The sequence below is a fragment of the Anomaloglossus baeobatrachus genome, chromosome 7 (genome assembly GCF_048569485.1).
Source record: "Anomaloglossus baeobatrachus isolate aAnoBae1 chromosome 7, aAnoBae1.hap1, whole genome shotgun sequence".
Lineage (NCBI taxonomy): Eukaryota > Metazoa > Chordata > Amphibia > Anura > Aromobatidae > Anomaloglossus > Anomaloglossus baeobatrachus.
The window spans coordinates 43,401,033-43,421,368 of record NC_134359.1 but is presented as its reverse complement, the minus strand read 5'-3'; the positions used below and the strand labels follow the sequence as shown (position 1 = coordinate 43,421,368).

The window sequence follows — 20,336 nt, the reverse complement described above, 5'->3', positions numbered from 1 at the left end:
ATTCTAGCATGCTGTATATAAGAGCCCAGGCCGCTGTGTAGAACGTAAAAATCACTTTATAATATTCACCTAAGGGGCGGGGCGGTAGAGACTGGTCGGATGGGTGTCTCCGTTCTCCGTTACCGGCGCCTCCTCTTTCGGCCATCTTTGTCCTCCTTCTGAAGACTGGGTGCATGACACGTCCTACGTCATCCACACTATCCGGCATGACATGTATTGAAGACACTTCCTTGTATTTAGGTGGGGTTGATAGGAGCTATGAAAGGTTGGGTTGCATGATACAGTTGTAACATAAAGTCTAAGATACAAATTTTGCTACAGAAAACAAAGTGAAAATAGCAAACCTTGTTGTTCAGCAAGAACTGTCAGTAAAGGGCTAAACTCAGAGCCTTGCTCATTTACAACACTCAATGCAAAAAGCTAAGTGTCATGATTCCTATGTGCAGCACATTCTGTATTGTTTTGCTTTGCTCTCCTTCAGAGCTGGTATATATTTACATATGTTGTAGAGCCTTTTGCAGGATGAATGCTCTGCTGGTTGTTTTACAGCACTGGGTTCCACGCTGTCCCAGGAGGTGCTCTCACAGATGCTTCTTGTTCCCGGTGATTGCTCTGCTTCATTAGGGAGCGTGTTAGCTCAGGACACCGCCAGTCGTACTTCCTGTTTACAGTTGTCCTGTTGGCTCCTGTGGTTCTCAGTGTTCTCTAGTCCGTCTCTGCCTTTCCTGCCCTGATTCTGTTGTCACTTCCCGGCTTCTGACCTCGGACTTCCTCCTGACCACGTCCCCGCCTGCTCCCTATATTTTGTACGTACTCTCCTGGAATCCTGACCTTTGGCTTGTATCTTGACCTCGCCTTTGTCTGCCCCCGTGTACTGTCGTGCCCTCCTGGTTTATGATCTCGGCTTGTCTGACTACATCTCCATTTACTGTATATGTGTGTCTAGCGCCACCTTGTGACAGTCATCACACTAAGACTGAAAAGCTGCCAGCCTTACATAAAAGGACAGGACAGAAGGAAAGGACTTAAAAGAATAATGAGACAAAACAAATGCCAAAATAATACCGTTTTTACACTGGCACTAGAGCAGCCACAATAGGCTAACACTTCCTGTTTTCTGCAGCTCACTTGTCAGCTTTACTGTATGCACTTGGACATTATGAGCAGAGCCATCTCATTATAATTACAGTGTAGATGAGTTATTGACAGCTTAGTTGTATTGCTGAAGTCTTAGATAAGGCAGTCTATACAAATTAGGGTCTATATGCAGCTCACCTGTTACTCCCTGGTGTTTGGAGGAGCAGTTATGTTCCATCACTTTAGACATACTATTCTACTTTATTGATATTTCTCCAATACAGCTAGGAAAGATTAAAAAAATCTAACTGCAACATCTAAAAACAAACATTCAAATATATTTATTATTTATTGTCTAAGGTCGGCTTCACAGGTACAATTTTCATTGTCCGGTCCGCGTGATGACTGTGAATTCTGGACGGCTGCAGATCTCTCGACCGGAATTCAACAGCCTCATACGTATATATCAGACTGTAGAGTTCAGTTCAGGAGACCATGATTGGCCAAGAAATCATGGAGTATGAAACTCCAATGTGTGAAGCCTGCTTTAGAGAGCGTAAAACTGAAGCCAGTCATCGTGAATAGGGAGAGCAGGGGTCCGGGGCTCCTAGACTAGGGGGATTCTAGCTATCCCTCATCTCAGAGTTACCTCTTATGGTGAGGATGTCTGAGCCGTCAACCTGAACCTGCTCCTGATCAGCCCTAATCTTATACCCCCTCCACCCCGGGGCGTGCCAGGACAGGAGTGTGATAAAACCAACAGAGATAGACAAACTGGGGAAACCAAAACTCTATCTCACAGCATGTTCACACAGAGGTATAAGACAATAAGAGGTAAGGAGGAAAATTAGAGCAGAGAGGACACAACAAGACGATGAGAGGATTCCACAACAACTCCAGGCACAACGCAATACAATCACCAGCAGGACTAGAACACTACAAGAGGATTCCACAACAACTCCAGGCACAACGCAATACAATCACCAGCAGGACTGGGACACGACAGCAACAGCAAAGCTATAGTGGGCATGGGAAAACAGATTCCACCATCTTAAATAGGCGGGGAGTATCTATCATAGTTTTCCAATAACATTTGATCCCAGAGGTAACCAGCAGGCTAGCAGAAGTTAACTCTTGCTAACCTTACCATTAATGAGCACACGCTTGAGTCTATCTGTGTAACTCAGAAACACCAGAGAAACCATAATGTGGAGTGTCAGCATCTGACACTCGGCATCTGACACACCATGACACTCGGCTAGTTTTGAGCAAAACTTTGTATGAAATTTTTTTTTTCCATATTTGAGAGGATAGCCCTTTTTGGAGTATACTTTTTATAAGTGTGCCTTAGGAGAACAAGAAAATCCAGCTCTTCGGGTAAAGACTTCAGGTTTATTTTAACATGCAGGCAAAACAGATAGCATGACCAGCCCTACGCCTTTCAGGTGAAAAGAATCACCCTTAATCATGAACATCACTAAATCATGCTCCAGGGAAGACGCTAAAAGGAGTGGGTGTACACACGGTGAGCTGAACATTATACATATGTGCCTTAGGTGGCTGCATACTTTGCCTTCCCTTTTTCTTGGTCATGACCATCACCACTCGTCCGACACTAGCATGTAGTCCATGGCCACACCAACGCATTTCTCCTCCATTCTGGTGTTTGATCCAGAACAAAACCACTCCTACGCATTTCAGGTGAAAAGAATCACCCTTAATCATGAACATCACTAAATCATGCTCCAGGGAAGACGCTAAAAGGAGTGGGTGTTCAAAGCTGAACATTATTCATATGTGCCTTAGGAGGCTGCATACTTTGCCTTCCCTTTTTCTTGGTCATGACCACCACCACTCGTCCTACACTAGCATGTAATCCATGACCACACCAACGCATTTCTCCTCAATTTTGGTGTTTGATCTTCTCAGTAACTGAACCCCTTGAATGTTTCTTTAGTCTTTTCTGTATTGAGCGGCATCTTGTTCTTCTTCTTCAGCAGGTGCAGAGGTGACCTAATATAATGGGGCCTCAGCTATATACTGTCTGTTATATTCTGTTTTTGATAACAAATACTAGTATATGAGATAATATCATAGCTAAAATTCCTGCATGACTTTGTTGAGTTGTGGATCTACCGGAGATAACTATAAGCTCTGGTGGTTTCTAAGTCTCGGGGGCATTACATTCTTAGTAATCCACCAGGTCAGCGTGCCGGAGCTTGACTTGAATTCCTTCATCACAGATACTGCCAAAAGAAAACAATTTTACTTTCTATGTTGTCTAATCCATGGAGTGTTTTCCTCCCGTACCTAAACTTCCTATTATGACAATCTTCTCCGGCTTAGGAGAAATATGTTGTATACAATAAGGTTTGTTCAGACCAATATGGAATGTGACGAGGTGGAACTTGATGAGATGAGACTTTACAAATCGGAAATAAGCTATGGAGAGAAGAAGGCGTCCAAATTACCCTGCAGATGAGGTGTGGCCTTACTTCTGAAATGGAAGGTAGAGGCGACTTGTACACTCCCCAGCCATAATAGGCCAAGAATTGTGCGGATCACAAAAATGCCTATTCATATGTGTCAGGGGATAATCCCTGCAGCCCTAATTGTATGTGCCAGTCTAAGTGATGCTAATGCAAAATATAATAATAATAATAATATAATATTTATTCACTTATATAGCGCTATTAATTCCACAGTGCTTTACATACAATGTCAACACTGTCCCCATTGAGGCTCACAATCTAAGTTCCCTATCAGTATGTCTTTGGAGTGTAGGAGGAAACTGGAGAACCCAGAGGAAACGCACGCAAACACAGGGAGAACATACAAACTCCTTGCAGATGGTGTCCTTGGTGTGATTTGAACCCAGGACTCCAGCGCTGCAAGACTGCAGTGCTACCAACTGAGCCACCACAAGACTTCAGTGCTAACCACTGAGCCACCATGCCACCGTGCCCACAATGGCGTCCATACAAATTTTTAGACACCACAATTTGCCAACTACAACCTATGCAAATGTTTCGGCCATAGTACTGTTCATACAAATTGTCACGTGTATTAGGACAGGTTCAGGGTTAGCTTTCTCATTTACCATCTGAGACCATGGACATTTAATCGTTGCTTTTTTTTCCTTTGGACATTTAAGGGTTAATCCCATCCCTAATGCAGCAGCAGACTTGCTCAACTGTCTTCATTTGAGCACTTCCGACCTGAATTTAATTCCTCTGCTTCCTGGAGAGGTTGCTGGTTATTCTATTCAGTTAGGAGCTAGCTAAGGAGCCGAGAGGATGTGTTCTTACTGCTGCTGCTATCTGCGGTGATTGTTGTAAGTTATTTCTGCTACCCTTTTTACCCTTACCCATACACTTTTGGTTATCCCCTGGTGCAGGTTTTAGGTGTGTATGAGTTTTGTTTTACCCCTGTTAGTCATTCCTTGTTGGTTGGTTCTTGAGATCTCTGTCCCAGTCTGTTCCCGAAGTGGTGAGGACATAGTCATTAGGGCCAGGACAGGAGACAGGGCCACGTTGGAGGCTTGACCCTGATTACCTTTAAGTCTACCATGAGCACAGGAACTTCAGTATTAAGGTCAGCCAAGGAGCCTCTGTACCATCCTTATCTCCCCAATACACAAATGTGCAAGCCACAGCAAAGCCAGAACAAATGTGGTAATCCAAGAGACCCCAAAAGTGCCAGTCAGGCAGCAGTGAGTGAGATGCACAATGGGAGCAAAGAGACAGAACAAGTCTTATTAATATGGAGGACAGGTGGCATACAGAATGCCTGCTACATCCTCTAGTAGGTAGAGACTACATTGTCACGGGGTCTTTCTCCCAGATCACACAATCAACAGAGCGAGAGATGGGTGATACTTTATTCCATGAAAATCAGAGAGTCCATAAAATAATCCAACATACAGAGGGTAAAGTAGTCGACTAATAGCATAAATATCCCGGGGATCAGTCACAAACCTACAGCAGTCCTTTTCTAGTGAAATCGGGGTTTCTCACAGTCTCTCTAGGGAGCCTCAGCTTCTCCCTCAGGGGATCAATCTTACTTCTTCTCTCTTGTCTTTCTCAGCCAGACTCAATAATCTCCCAGGTAAGCAGAGAATTTAGGTGGATCCCAAGCCCCCCTCCCTCAGACTTAGGGACAAAATCCCGGCAGGGAGTGATTAACCTGCAAACAGGACAATGTACACACAAGGAATACACAGAATGGACAGAGCACCACGCCTAAAATACGAACCTACACAAAATTATACATAACCCACCATATTCCACCATCACACACATTATTAGATGTCTAGATGAGACTTTCATACTGATGGCTCAAAAAATTGACTCTCTATATCTGTGCGTTTGCATTTGATTCCTTGGGTAGGAATTTATGGGAATGCAATAAAAACATTTGCTGCAGTCCTTATTACTTCTTGATTAGTGATGAGTGAAATGTTCGGTGCTCGTAATGGACATTTTGATGCTTGGGTGCTCGGTACTGGTTTACCAAGTATAATGGAAGTCCATGGGGAACTCAAGCATTTTTTTTCTGGAAAAATGTTTAGCTCTCATTGACTTCCATTATACTCGATAAACCAGTAGTGAACACCCGAGCAACAAAATGCCAATTACGAGCACCGAACATTTCGCTCATCACTATTCCTGACCAACTGAATGTTGTGTCCCAGAAAGCAAAATAGATGGATGGATGGATAATAGATAGATGGATATAGATAAATAAGAGATAAATAAAAGATCGATCGATGGATAGATGGATAGATACTGTAGATAGATGAATAGATAAATAACAGATAGAAGAGATTGATAAATGATAGTTAGATAGAGAGATGGATAGATGAATGATAGATAGATAGATACTATATAAAGGGATAGATAGATAGGTAAATGATAGATAGATAGATAGATAGATAGATAGATGAATGATAGATAGATAGATAAATAGATAGAAGAGATAGATAAAAGATAGATATATAAATGATAGATAGATAGATAGATGAATGATAGATAGATAAATAGATAGAAGAGATAGATAAAAGATAGATAGATAAATGATAGATAGATAGATAGATAGATAAAAGATAGATAGATAAATGATAGATAGATAGATAGATAGATAAAAGATAGATAAATAAATGATAGATAGATAGATAACATAGAAGAGATAGATAAAAGATAGATAAATGATAGATAGATAACATAGAAGAGATAGATAAAAGATAGATAGATAAATGATAGATAGATAGATACATGATAGATAGATAGATAGATAGATAGATAGATAGATAGATAGAGGGATAGATAGTTAGATTTTCACATATATACATGTTCATCTTTATGGGCAAAAAAAATGTAAATATGTTTTTTTAAAATGCCATTATGTCTCAAAATATAAAATGTTGCTTTTTTTGCATATTGTGTTCCCATCAGAGAACCTTTTGCTGTAGGTTAATTCCCATTATTTTTTGTGGGGCTTCAATTACACGGTGTACACAGCACAGTGCAAATAATGTAGAAAGTGCTTAGTCTTTTTTTCCCAGTAATACCATCCTGGCAGTGATTAAGGCTCCAGTGACTCACATACACATTCACAAGGGGCCGCCAGAAATTGCTGACCTTTTGGCAGATAGTAGCTAAATGTTAATGTTTCACTGCAATATTGCTGAATCACGTCTCTTTGCCTAGGAACTGAGGTCGGAAATTGAGCTTGAGGTGTCAGGAGACACGGATGGACTTAACCTTTTCTTTACTGCAAACTGTAACAATGAAACAGTCATCCCAAATAGTAAAAAGTGCCAGAGAATCAAAGTTGGAGATCGGGTACGTACAGCATCAAGTTAACAACACACAAATATATATAATTTTATCTATATATGTAACCATCTGGGATTGTTCATAAATGTTATTTGTATCCAATCCCTTTGCCACCATTTTTAGAGATTAAATTATATTTTTTTTTTTTACCTGCCTCCACCACTAGGGGGAGCTCACTGTATACAGATTTATAAATCTTCCAATTGAGTTCAGTTTAGGCAATATAAACCTATATGCAGAGTATATAGAATGTGTATTAATGAAGGGAAACAAGTTCCTGTATTATATCATTGTCTATATTTTCAGGTTTCCTTCAATGTGACCGTGAGCTCAACCGCCTGTGAAAAACAAACCAAGCATGTTACAATAAAGCCTGTGGGGCTTCAGGACAGCCTGGAGATTGAGATTCAGCCTGAATGCTCGTGTTCCTGTAAGGTGGAGGCTGAAGACGATAGCGCTGAGTGCAGCCAGGGCAGCGGCTCTTTACAATGCGGCATTTGTGTCTGTAAACCCGGATTTTTAGGAGCCCAATGTGAATGCAATGAAGCCTCGCTGAACAACAGCGCCTGCAAAGAACTGGACACGTGCTCCGGGCGGGGGGACTGCTTTTGTGGACAATGTATTTGCAATCCCTCCGTGTATGGACGGGTTTATGGACCTCGCTGTGAGTGCGATGACTTTTCATGCGTCAGGCACGGAGGACTGCTTTGTGGAGGTAAATAGTAAACACTAGCAGAAAGTATAAAAATCCGAAAAAAAATTAAAACTGAGAGCAACCACTGGACAAACGCACAGTTCCCTGATTCCTTCAGATCCATACGGGATGAGGTTTACTAATGTGTTACAGGTCCTTACTATAGCCCTAACATATTCTACAGCACTGTACAGAATTTCTTTCCACCCAATTAGGCTCACAATCTAAATTCCAAACAATCCTAATTCTATACCGTGTTTCCCCCAATACAAGACAGGACCTTATATTAATTTTTACTCCAAAAGACACACCAGGGCTTATTTTCAGGATAGGTCTTATTTTTGGGGAACTCAGCTTATATTTTATTCACTATATACTACGGAGTTTACCACCAAAAGAAAACAGACTCCCTCCAAAAGAATCGCACTTGCTAGATCCCAAACATTTAGTTTTGGCAAGTAAATAGGCTCTCACATACAAATCTGTGTCGCTGTCAGGTTCCCCTGTGTTTCATAGAAGTGTGCTCCCCCTGCTGGCTGGAAGAAGGATCACTCGTGCAGAGTTAGTGAGAGTGGAGTGATACTGCGACCCAATGTGTCTGTGAGAGCAGAACGGTGAAGGACCTGACAGCAACACAGATCTCCGTGAGAGAGCCCATCTACCATCGGCACTTACCAGCTGTAATTGTTTAGGGTCTGGTGAGTGCGATTTCTGGTGGTTGTCTTCTCTCTTTTGAGGCTGTCTTCTCTCTTTTGAGGCCGTCTTCTCTCTTTTGAGGCTGTCTTCTCTCTTTTGAGGGTGTTTTGCTTTGTTTAATGAAGTGTCCTTTTGTGTTCTTTAACTTTTTTAGTTGCTTGGACAATTCCTTATTGAACCACAACTAGGGCTTATTTTTGGATTAGGGTTATATTTTAAGCATAATCCAAAAAGAGAGAAAATTCCAGCCTATTTTCGGGTAGATCTTATTTTCAGCGCTAACCACTGAGCCAACATGCGCCCTATTGATTCTGCTGTTCATTTGTCATGGTCGTCTCCCTGTTTTTGGAGACTAGTGATAGCTTTCAGATTGCAAACAGTTAAATGTCAGTTTTGCTGCTGGCAGCTTTTTCTGCAGTCCTTAGCTAACTGATTCAGTTGTAGTAACTTTGTAGTCATGCCCTTCAGGTTTAAATAGAGGTGTTTTTCAGCAATCCTTGCTGAAGATAGAAATTAATTTGTATACTGGCCCCCTTGGTGGAAGCAGCTGTGTTGGAGCATTCCAAGAAGCCAACCTTTATCCTTTTGTGTTGCAGTTTTCCCCCTGTTTGTCTCCCCGGCCCTCTTGTTTTATTAGTGTAGTGGTGGGTCTAGTGTACCTCACCAGCCTCTCACTAACCAGGGCATCTATAGGGTTTCTTAGGGACCCAAGGTGTTGCTTTTCAACACTTGCAGAGACTGTACAGGGACTGGATAGGAGAGTAGGGAAAGCTAAAGGTGAGGATAGGAGGTGTTCATCTACCCTCTCACTAGTGCCAAGGCCCAATGTTGTTATTGTGTCCCCGGTGTTCCCCCCTTGTTTGCATAGTTGTTTTAGTGTTTTTTTTCATTGTACATCAGACTACTTTTGGTCTGAACATGCTCGCCACGATTGAAAGCATGACATCAATATTTTGTACATTCTGCAAGTGACAACCAATAAAGATCCCATCGAGACCCACAAGGGAAGTGAATTATAACGTTGGGAGTTACAGTTTTTCAGCAGCTGTAGGTGCACAGTTAGCATACCAGTAATAACGTCTTGTTATCGCCATAACTATAGGTCACGGGGTCTGTGATTGTGGAGAGTGCGTCTGTCAGAGCGGCTGGACCGGACAGTACTGCAACTGCACGTCAAGTATCGATTCCTGCATCTCTGAAACTGGAACCCTGTGTAGCGGGAGAGGAAGATGTGAATGTGGCAGGTGTATCTGTAACAGCCCCGGCGTTTCTGGAGATACTTGTGAAAAGTGCCCGACTTGTGGGGACCCCTGCAGCTCGCAAAGGTAGAGTCTCCATCCTGTAAATTCCATTCCTGGGCACTGTTCATATGTTCAACCCTAAAAGATAGATATTATGTGCAATTGTTAAGCACGGAGTTGGAGTCTATATATAAAGCGTTGCATATGCGATCAGACTAGCGGGCGTCTGACGCACTACCAAAAAACTCCAAAAAAAGGGAGACACATCGGGGGTCACGATACAATGGAGGTCCCTGCCACTAGGGAAAGGGGTGAGGGGGCACCTCCTGAACTCACCTCAAGCTGACTCCTCAGCTCCCTAGTGTCCCTATACAGGTTCTTTCAACCTGTCAGCGAGCTAGATACCTGGGTTGCTCAGCTGGCGCTAAACTCACCCTGTCTAGTGAGTAGGCCGACGAGTACACTAGACTCGCCACTACACTAATAAGCACAGAGGGAAAGGAAAGACAGACGGGGGAATAAACAGAAGGATATAAAACACCAAACTAAACCGTAGAAGACGGACTCTAAAGTAGCAGGTGGACTGGCACAGGAGAAAACCTCAGCAGTTCCTTCCACCAGGCTGACCAAAGTAGAAATAAATTCTAGCAGCAGCAAGGACTGCTGGGAAAGATCCAGTATTTAACCTAAATGGACGTGGACCAAAAGCAGCAACAGCTGAACTGCCCTGTTCAGAGCTGCTGCAGCAAAACCTGAAATTAACTCATGAGACGCCAAAGGAAAGGAAACCTTGTTTAAATGAGGAGTCAAGATGGAGATGGGAGGCTCCAGTGCTAAGGCTGTAACTAGGTCTCAAAACAGCAGGGAGACGAGTGTAACAGCAATTCATCTAAACTAACACATGGATGTACGTACCTAAGACAAAGATGTATTAAGATGCAGAACATTAGTTCTGGGATAGTGCAATTTATGGGGTATTCCCTTCTTCTAGGGATTACCTCCATTTTACAGTCATCGGAGGTCCAACTTCAGTGACGTCATAAGAATGAAAGGGGCACTGCTCCTCTTCTAATTTTTCACTGCACACATACCACCAAGGAACAACCTCAAAACGTCCACTTTAGGGTAGGATTATTATAAGCCCTGCCACAACTGAGTGTCAGCCATGTGGTTATGCCAGCAAAATCTGCACTTTTGCAACTACATGTACAGGGGCTCTCCGGGCCACCAAGCTGTATGGTGATCTGGATCTCTACATTGGGGCTGTGATGCACTTCATGGTGGATGTCCATAGAAAAAAAACACTGTAAAGCATACAGTGCTAAATGTCTGAATGTTGGTAGGGGACCACAGGCACTCGATCCTAGAGACTTAAAGAGGGTTGTCCCACAAACAAAGTTAATTTTAATCAGTTGATCATGCACCAACATTGGGAATGTGTAGAAGAGACCTGGGATTAAATTTCGAGCAAGAATGCTTGAATCTGATCGAGAGCTAAAGGTGGATTTACAAAATACTAATAAAAAAAAAATTGATTTTTTTTTTAGGAGCAAAACAGTAACAATGTAGTGACATGACAAGAATCTGCATAATTAATCATATGCTAAATAGCTGCAAGTCACATTTATGTATGAGATAGCCAAGATGATGTCTATAAAATGAAGGTCGTCTCAGGCTCAAAGCTGTAGTGGATGGGGAGATATGGAGCCTGTAAGGCATAAGATCAAAATATTGTTACCCTTTTGCTTGTCAGGGTAATTTGTTTAGGGGACAGCCCATTTAATGGGTTATTCCCAACACTGAAAGTTATTGCCTATCCACAGATGTTTTTAATCGGTGGGGATTTGAAATGATTCATCTGAAATCGGCACTGGCCACACGTGCACGCCTTTCCTCCACTCATGGAGCATATTCCAGCGCTGCGCTCCTCCGACAGTTCTATAGGGAATGATTGGAGCATTGGCTGTGTGAGAGGGTACAGGGCAGACAGTGGTAGCCGTGTGTTCAGGGGATACTGGGCCGCAGCACAGCTGTCCGGTAATCCCTTGCCTCCCAGTTGCCGATCCACTAATAGTATGACTTCCAAACCGTCCATTTTTAATCAGAGACAATAAATCAGAGACATATTTTCTTCTTTCAAACAAATGAGCTTTACTGTTCTTTAACACATGTACACCTTCTAGTCGCATCACACGGGCACCGTCTCTGGTTCCCTCCAAACTCCTCTTCAGCATTTCATTTAACGGCCAACTGTTCTCCTGGCACCTGGGCTCCATGAAACACTGCTATGGCCCTCATTCTCCCATCACGGCTAGCATGAACCGAATCAAATAATCTTTTAAGCCTAGCCGACCCACCCACTGGGATTTTTTGCGCGTTGGAAGGGCTACGTGTGACTGCACTTCTCCGTTCATGCTTTAGGCCAGGACCAAGACCTACCTTACTCCCGAGGGCGCAACTGACCTTCAGTCTCGCAGGGGATTTCTTTGGGTTTTTATCCAGGAGAAAACAAATGCCTCCCCAACCAACCGGACAAAACGCCGCTTTAGGGGATGCATTTCCAATAGTATTCTTCAGAGCAGGACCCTGCGTGTCGGTGATCAAAGGGTGACCCTTAGGATCGATAATTAAGACTCTCCTATCTCTCCTCCTTCATACTTTCCTTTATATATTCCCTATTCTGCTCCTCTCACTTAACCCCTAAACTGCCTACCCAGGTGCCAGGACTGCTGTCCCTAAACCACATTGCCACCTGGTGGCCATTTGCAAATAGAGAGTACACCACACATTTAATTACATCACATTATATGTACCCTGAGTGTGTCGGCTCCTTCTGCAGGGGTTGGAGTAACCCTGACCCCCCTAACAGCTGTATATTCCAATGTGGCATTTCAGAGCCCTATTCTAGGGATCGATGAGGATCCCACTGTTCAGCAAGTTATCACCACCTATCCAGAAAAATGTAGGGAATAGCCCTTTAAGTTTTAAGACTTGATTCCAACTATTAAGGGTGTACGTAGAGCCAATTGCTCACCGCCGATGGAGCATGGTAGAAAAAAGATTGCGAACGTTGATGAAAAGCATAGAAATATCATCACCGCTATGTTACTGCCCCTCTCCGAGAACCTAACGCCAAGTCCTGTCAGCATAACCACTCATGTATTCCCAGTACATCCCAATGCACAAGATCTTTCCATGACCGTGTTGAGTTGAATACATCCTTGATGAATTTAGCGCCTCCAGGCAGTGACAAGGGCAAGGTCACAAGTCAGGACGTGACATCTGAGTCCTAAAAAATGACTATGCATGAGCTTCAGGTACGATGACTAAAGCGTAATTTATTATACAGGACTGTCTGACTTGTGTAGCCCGCAGGACTGTCTCAGAAACATATGGAAGGACGGAGAAGAAATGTGAGACCAGAGGGGGTTTATCGGGATATTTTTCAGGACAATGAATATTATACATCGGTGGAATGTCCTCAGCGAGAACTTATGACTTTTGTATGTTCACTTTTTCATTGTGCTCGGTGACAGGCGGAGATAAATGACCTGTTTGTTCCTTTATGCAGACCCTGCATTGAATGCCATCTGCTTTCAGAGGAGCAGGAACCTGGGATATGTGCAGAGACATGTAACCTGATGGATGCCACCGTCAGCAGAAACGACGCATCCAGGAATCCAGAATGTAAGCCTATAATTGCTGATGATGGGCACGTGAGAACAGTTCCCTGAAATATTTTAACTGGAAAGCATCCCAGTTGGATGAAAACATATATTATGTTTTATAATTAAGTTATGTGACTCGAATGTAACATGAAAAACATCATAGAAAGAACATAAATCAAATACATCCACCTGAAAATGGCCAAAAAAATGCTGTTGATGGATAAAGAGGACTATCAGCTCTATACAGTCATATGAAAAAGTTTGGGCACCCCTATTAATGTTAACCTTTTTGCTTTATAACACTTTGGGTTTTTGCAACAGCTATTTCAGTTTCATATATTTAATAACTGATGGACTCAGTAATATTTCTGGATTAAAATGAGGTTTATTGTACTAACAGAAAATGTGCAATCTGCATTTAAACTAAATTTGACAGGTGCATAAGTATGGGCACCTCAACATAAAAGTGACATTAATATTTTGTAGATCCTCCTTTTGCAAAAATCACAGCTTCTAGTTGCTTCCTGTAGCTTTTAATGAGTTCCTGGATCCTTGATGAAGGTAGATTTGACCATTCCTGTTTACAAAACAATTCCAGTTCAGGTAAGTTTGATGGTCGCCGAGTATGGACAGCCGCTTCAAATCATCCCACAGATTTTCAATGATATTCAGGTCTGGGGACTGGGATGGCCATTCCAGAACATTGTAATTGTTCCTCTGCATGAATGCCTGAGTGGATTTGGAGCTGTGTTTTGGATCATTGTCTTGCTGAACTATCCATCCCCTGCGTAACTTCAACTTCGTCACTGATTCTTGCACATTATTGTCAAGAATCTGCTGATACTGAGTTGAATCCATGCGACCCTCAACTTTAACAAGATTCCCGGTGCTGGCATTGGCCACACAGCCCCAAAGCATGATGGAACCTCCACCAAATTTTACTGTGGGTAGCAAGTGCTTTTCTTGGAATGCCGTGTTTTTTTGCCTCCATGCATAACGCCTTTTTGTATGACCAAACAACTCAATCTTTGTTTCATCAGTCCACAGGACCTTCTTCCAAAATGTAACTGGCTTGTCCAAATGTGCTTTTGCATACCTCAGGCGACTCTGTTTGTGGCGTGCTTGCAGAAACGGCTTCTTTCGCATCACTCTCCCATACAGCTTCTCCTTGTGCTACGAGCGCTGTATTGTTGACCGATGCACATTGACACCATCTGCAGCAAGATGAAGCTGCAGGTCTTTGGAGGTGGTCTGTGGATTGTCCTTGACTGTTCTCACCATTCTTCTTCTCTGCCTTTCTGATATTTTTCTTGACCTGCCACTTCTGGGCTTAACAAGAACTATACCTGTGTTCTTCCATTTCCTTACTATGTTCCTCACAGTGGAAACTGACAGTTTAAATCTCTGAGACAACTTTTTTGTATCCTTCCCCTGAACAACTATGTTGAATAATCTTTGTTTTCAGATCATTTGAGAGTTGTTTTGAGGAGCCCATGATGCCACTCTTCATAGGAGATTCAAATAGGAGAACTACTTGCAAGTGGCCACCTTAAATACCTTTTCTCATGATTGGATACACCTGCCTATGAAGTTCAAAGCTCAATGAGGTTACAAAACCAATTTAGTACTTCAGTAAGTCAGTAAAAAGTAGTTAGGAGTGTTCAAAACAAGAAATTGATAAGGGTGCCCATACTTTTGCACCGTTCAAATTTTGTTTAAATGCAGATTGCACATTTTCTGTTAGTACAATAAACCTTTCAATTCAGAAATATTACTCAGTCCATCAGTTATTAGATATATGAAACAGAAATAGCAAAAACCCAAATTGTTATAAAGAAAAAAGGTTAACATTAATAGCGGTGCCCAAACTTTTTCATATGACTGTATGTATTATTCTCGGAACCATCAATAAACAACACCTCTAGAGCATCTTTTTGTAGAGCTCTGTGTTGTGACATTCCTCTGTTATTCTTCTTGGAAATGGATGTTACCATTTTTTTGTGAATAGGTTGTGGCCCTCCACAATCTGACAGTGTCAGTACATATAGGATGGTTTAAAAATGTGCAGAGAGACACCTTAATAAGCGAAATGTCGGTGGTAATTTGTATAGTTTTAGGCCGGAGTCACACTTGCAAGTGTCTCGTGAATGACTCGCATTGAATCACCAGGTACGGCCTGGCTCTCTCCCCGGACAGGAGAGGGTCGGCTGCATGTATTTCAAGCTAAACAAGCATGGCTATAGTAAATGCCATGCAAAATAATTAAGATGATATATACAAAGCATAACTCCAGAACAATTGATGAAATGCAGGAGAAAATGGAGTAAAAAGTGAACATCAGTAAACAATGTTCAATGGAAAATTACACATTTTTATTAATAACAATATTAAAATGAGAATCCACAACCATAGAACAACCAATGTCCATATTTAACAGTAAGTGATCCGTATATAGCAATACATAGATAAGGCAAAGGACGCCAATAAAATAAACAGACCAGAAATACAGTCAGATGGTAATGACGTAATACCCCACGTAGAGAGTAAAAGGGGGACAATCTGATCAAAGGTCAGAAAAATTATTATAGGTACACCGAAACATTACAGCAGCGAACCATAATTAGCATCACAGAGGTTCAAGCAAACGGACAATATGTCCAAATAACTATCTGTGATTAATCAAATATGACCAAGTAAATGCAGAGACCCCTGTGCATGCTAACTAATTACATATAAATATGTCGCGGTGTACAAAAAATAGCTGACCATGATCAGATATACAGTACATCATCCATATACTCACAGTGTTGGGTAGTCAGAGGACAAAGGTTATCCAGCGCAAAAGAAGACAGGAGACCTAACGTACGTTTCGCTTCTTAAAAATAACCAAATACATGGCTTCCTCAGAGCTCTATGGAGCTGGGATGCTCTTCTCCGGAGAGCGGCTGGCCGTGCCGGATGATGCGAAGTGAGACTCACACGAGTAACTTGCAAGTGAGACTCTGGCTGGAGGAACCAACACCACTGACACGGTCAGCACTAAATGGATTCTTTCCTTGACAAGCGGAATGTTTAACACCTTTTGTATTTTCCAAGAGGAATAACAGAGGAACGGCACAACCAGAGTTCTAAGGGGCACTTTGCACACTACAACATCGCAAGCCGATGCTTGCGATGCCGAGCGCGATAGTCCCCGCCCTGTCGCAGCTGCGATATCATGGTGATAGCTGCCGTAGCGAACATTATCGCTACGGCAGCTTCACATGCACTCACCTGCCCTGCGACGTCGCTCTGGCCGGCGAACCGTCTCCTTATTAAGGGGGCGGGTCGTGTGGCGTCATAGCGACGTCACACGGCAGGCGGCCAATAGAAGCAGAGGGGCGGAGCTGAGCGGGACATAAACATCCCGCCCACTTCCTTCCTTCCGCATAGCTGGCGTGAGCCGCGGTGACGCAGGTAGGAGATGTTCCTCGCTCCTGCGGCTTCACACACAGCGATGTGTGCTGCCGCAGGAATGAGAAACAACATCGTAACATCGGTCCTTCCAAAAGTATGGAAATGACCGATGCTACACCGATGATACGATTTGGACGTTTTTGCGCTCCTTAATCGTATCAAAAAGGATTTACACACTACGATATCGACGGCGACACCGGATGTGCGTCACTTTCGATTTGACCCCACCGACATCGCAGCTGCGATGCTGTAGTGTGCAAAGTGCCCGTAAGAAAATATGTTTCAGAAGTTTTTAATTTATGAAATATGCATTTACTAAACCAGACATAACTGGAGACCAACAGGTTCTCTGGTAACAGTTTAGAATCAAACAATGGAAAAATGCACATAAGGGCAGAGTCACACTAGTGACTGTGATGCGAGAGTATCAGATGAAATATGCTAATGACCCTCGGCTCCTGCGCTACTGCAACTGTCAGACGAGTGTCATGCAACTGTGATCTGATCCAGAGATCAGATCACAGCGGTGGAGAAGCAGGAGGGACTAATCCTCCCATCTCCTCCATTGTCAGCCTGTGCGTATATCGCACTGCACTTGGATGTCATCTGAGTGCAGTCTAATGTTTTTCTTGAACCCATAAACCTGTATGGGTGTGAGTGATGAGAATCGCAGACAATCACATCATGCTGCAATTTTTTTCCTCAGTCCGAATAGGGGTTAAGGGAAAACTTGCAGATTTGAGCTGCAGCACTGTCTTAAAAATTTGGGAGGAAAAAGGAGGGGTGCATCTTAAAATCCAAATATTGCTTACCGGGAGGTGTAGACTGTCGATGGGGGCTATCTGTCTGCCTCTCTGTGCTAGCGGCTCTCTGTGAGGCCGGCTGTCTGTGCACGGATGTGCACGTGCGTCTCATAAAATGAAAAATACAGTAATTCAGGAAAATGCAGCAGAGCATCTTCTGGTCTGCAAGATGCTCTGCACAGAGGAATCGTGACACCTGCATTTTTTTTTAGCCCTTCCAGCCATTGATTTCACAATAAACGCACCAAAAACACCCCAGAAACCACGTGTTTTTGATGCGTTTTTCTGTCACAATTTTTTTTAGTGCTGAAAATTTCTGCACCAAAAACTCAGCGTGTGCACATACACTTATTATGTATCTGCGATCTATGTACCCTGGTATATTTGCAAATGGTAGTATATAGACAGAGGTGATAATACTAGTAATTTTTTTGTCCATCAACGTCCAGCTGCCACCAAGCATGGAAAGATCCTACCCATAAATAAGGTTTTCTCCTAGCGGCTCGCATTACACCGAGCCGACATTCCTTGTTTTCTCAACATAACTGATTCCAACTGTTGTGACAATGTTTCCCAAACCGTGCATAGTAAGAGACCGCCCCGGGGTGTCTCACTGCTTCCATAGGAGAATTTCTATCTGTGCTCCAGTGTCGTCAGGTAACTGGAGAGTAATGGAGAACACACGAAAAATGAGGCCATTATTGTGCCCCCAGCCCTTTCCGAGGCCCATAGTCGAGGTTCTTTGTATGGTGGAGATATTTTCGCACCGTTGAGTACATTACATGGTCGATGGTGACTGACATATGCTGGATGTACTTAGACAAGAATAATCTAAGCCTGGCTGAGATTTTATCCCTCCAAGCCAAGGAAGAGACATGGAAATATTGAGCGTTCTGTAGCAATTTCGTCTATGGACTTTTGTCTCAAGCATTGGCGAGCCGGCCGTGACATGACAATCCATCAAGGCTGTTGTGTCGATGTCATGCATTTTATTTGTCCTGTCTCTTTCTCTTCTCTTCCCTTCAGATTTCTCAGAGGATAAATCTATTTTCTGCACCATGCAAGGTGAAAATGAATGTACTATTACATTTAGGATGGCGACGGATGAGGAAGGAAAGAAAGTCATTTATAACATACGCCAAAATGGTAGGCATTTAATATTGTCTGTCAGGGATTCTAATGTAAGGAGGGAAAATGTGACAAATGATTTCTGCCTAACAAAATGGTTGGCAAACACAATGCGAGCATTTAAAGCATAGATCTTGTCTCATTTGCGCCTGACAACAGGAACGGGAATGGGATTTAGCGGGTTTATTCATTATGTAGTATATGGATATATGCATTATAGGAGAAAGGTCCAATAATATCACAAAAAACATCTGTGCACGGGTCACTCCGCTCCATACACTTAGAGCCTCGTAAACACAACCTTATCCTGGGGTTCTGGATCCGTAATATGGCTTTAATGATAACCTATGAACCTACGAGGGCTTATGACATTGAGTTTGCACACCCTCTATGTGCCACTGTATGAAATAATATTGTGCCATGCAGCGTCAGATTTGTAGAATCCCCTATAACAAATGCTATGGAAATGAGAAAGTTGTAAAAAAAAACAACAATAACACAGCGACATCACTGCACACATTATTCCTATATTGTGACATTACAATGTGCAATATTATTGTTCTATGACATCACTGCACACATTATTCCTATATTGTGACATCACAATGTGCATTATTATTGTACTATGACATCACTGCACACATTATTCCTATATTGTGACATTACAATGTGCATTATTACTGTACTATGACATCACTGACACATTATTCCTATATTGTGACATTACAATGTGCATTATTATTGTACTATGACATCACTGCACACATTATTCCTATATTGTGACATTACAATGTGCATTATTACTGTACTATGACATCACTGCACACATTATTCCTATATTGTGACATTACAATGTGCATTATTACTGTACTATGACATCACTGCACACATTATTCCTATATTGTGACATTACAATGTGCATTATTACTGTACTATGACATCACTGACACATTATTCCTATATTGTGACATCACAATGTGCAATATTATTGTTCTATGACATCACTGCACACATTATTCCTATATTGTGACATTACAATGTGCATTATTACTGTACTATGACATCACTGACACATTATTTCTATATTGTGACATTACAATGTGCATTATTACTGTACTATGACATCACTGCACACATTATTCCTATATTGTGACATCACAATGTGCATTATTATTGTACTATGACATCACTGCACACATTATTCCTATATTGTGACATCACAATGTGCAATATTATTGTACTATGACATCACTGCACACATTATTCCTATATTGTGACATTACAATGTGCATTATTATTGTACTATGACATCACTGCACACATTATTCCTATATTGTGACATTACAATGTGCAATATTATTGTACTATGACATTACTGCAGCATTATTCCTACATATTGTGACATTACAATGTGCATTATTATTGTACTATGACATCACTGTACACATTATTCCTATATATTGTGACATTACAATGTGCATTATTATTGTACTATGACATCACTGTACACATTATTCCTATATTGTGACATCACAATGTGCATTATTACTGTACTATGACATCACTGCACACATTATTCCTATATTGTGACATTACAATGTGCAATATTATTGTACTATGACATTACTGCAGCATTATTCCTACATATTGTGACATTACAATGTGCATTATTATTGTACTATGACATCACTGCACACATTATTCCTATATATTGTGACATTACAATGTGCATTATT

General features: G+C 42.1%; 1 protein-coding gene across 1 annotated transcript in view; it reads left to right on the top strand.

Annotated features, from left to right (window-relative positions):
• ITGB6 (integrin subunit beta 6) overlaps positions 1-20,336 on the top strand; it is a 76,059-nt gene that overhangs the window by 43,893 nt on the left and 11,830 nt on the right. Inside the window, exons 10-14 of the mRNA XM_075318827.1 lie at positions 6,786-6,920; positions 7,221-7,629; positions 9,407-9,629; positions 13,117-13,232; positions 18,499-18,618. Coding sequence (XP_075174942.1) covers positions 6,786-6,920; positions 7,221-7,629; positions 9,407-9,629; positions 13,117-13,232; positions 18,499-18,618 — 1,003 coding nt within the window. The remainder of the gene's footprint in view (positions 1-6,785; positions 6,921-7,220; positions 7,630-9,406; positions 9,630-13,116; positions 13,233-18,498; positions 18,619-20,336) is intronic.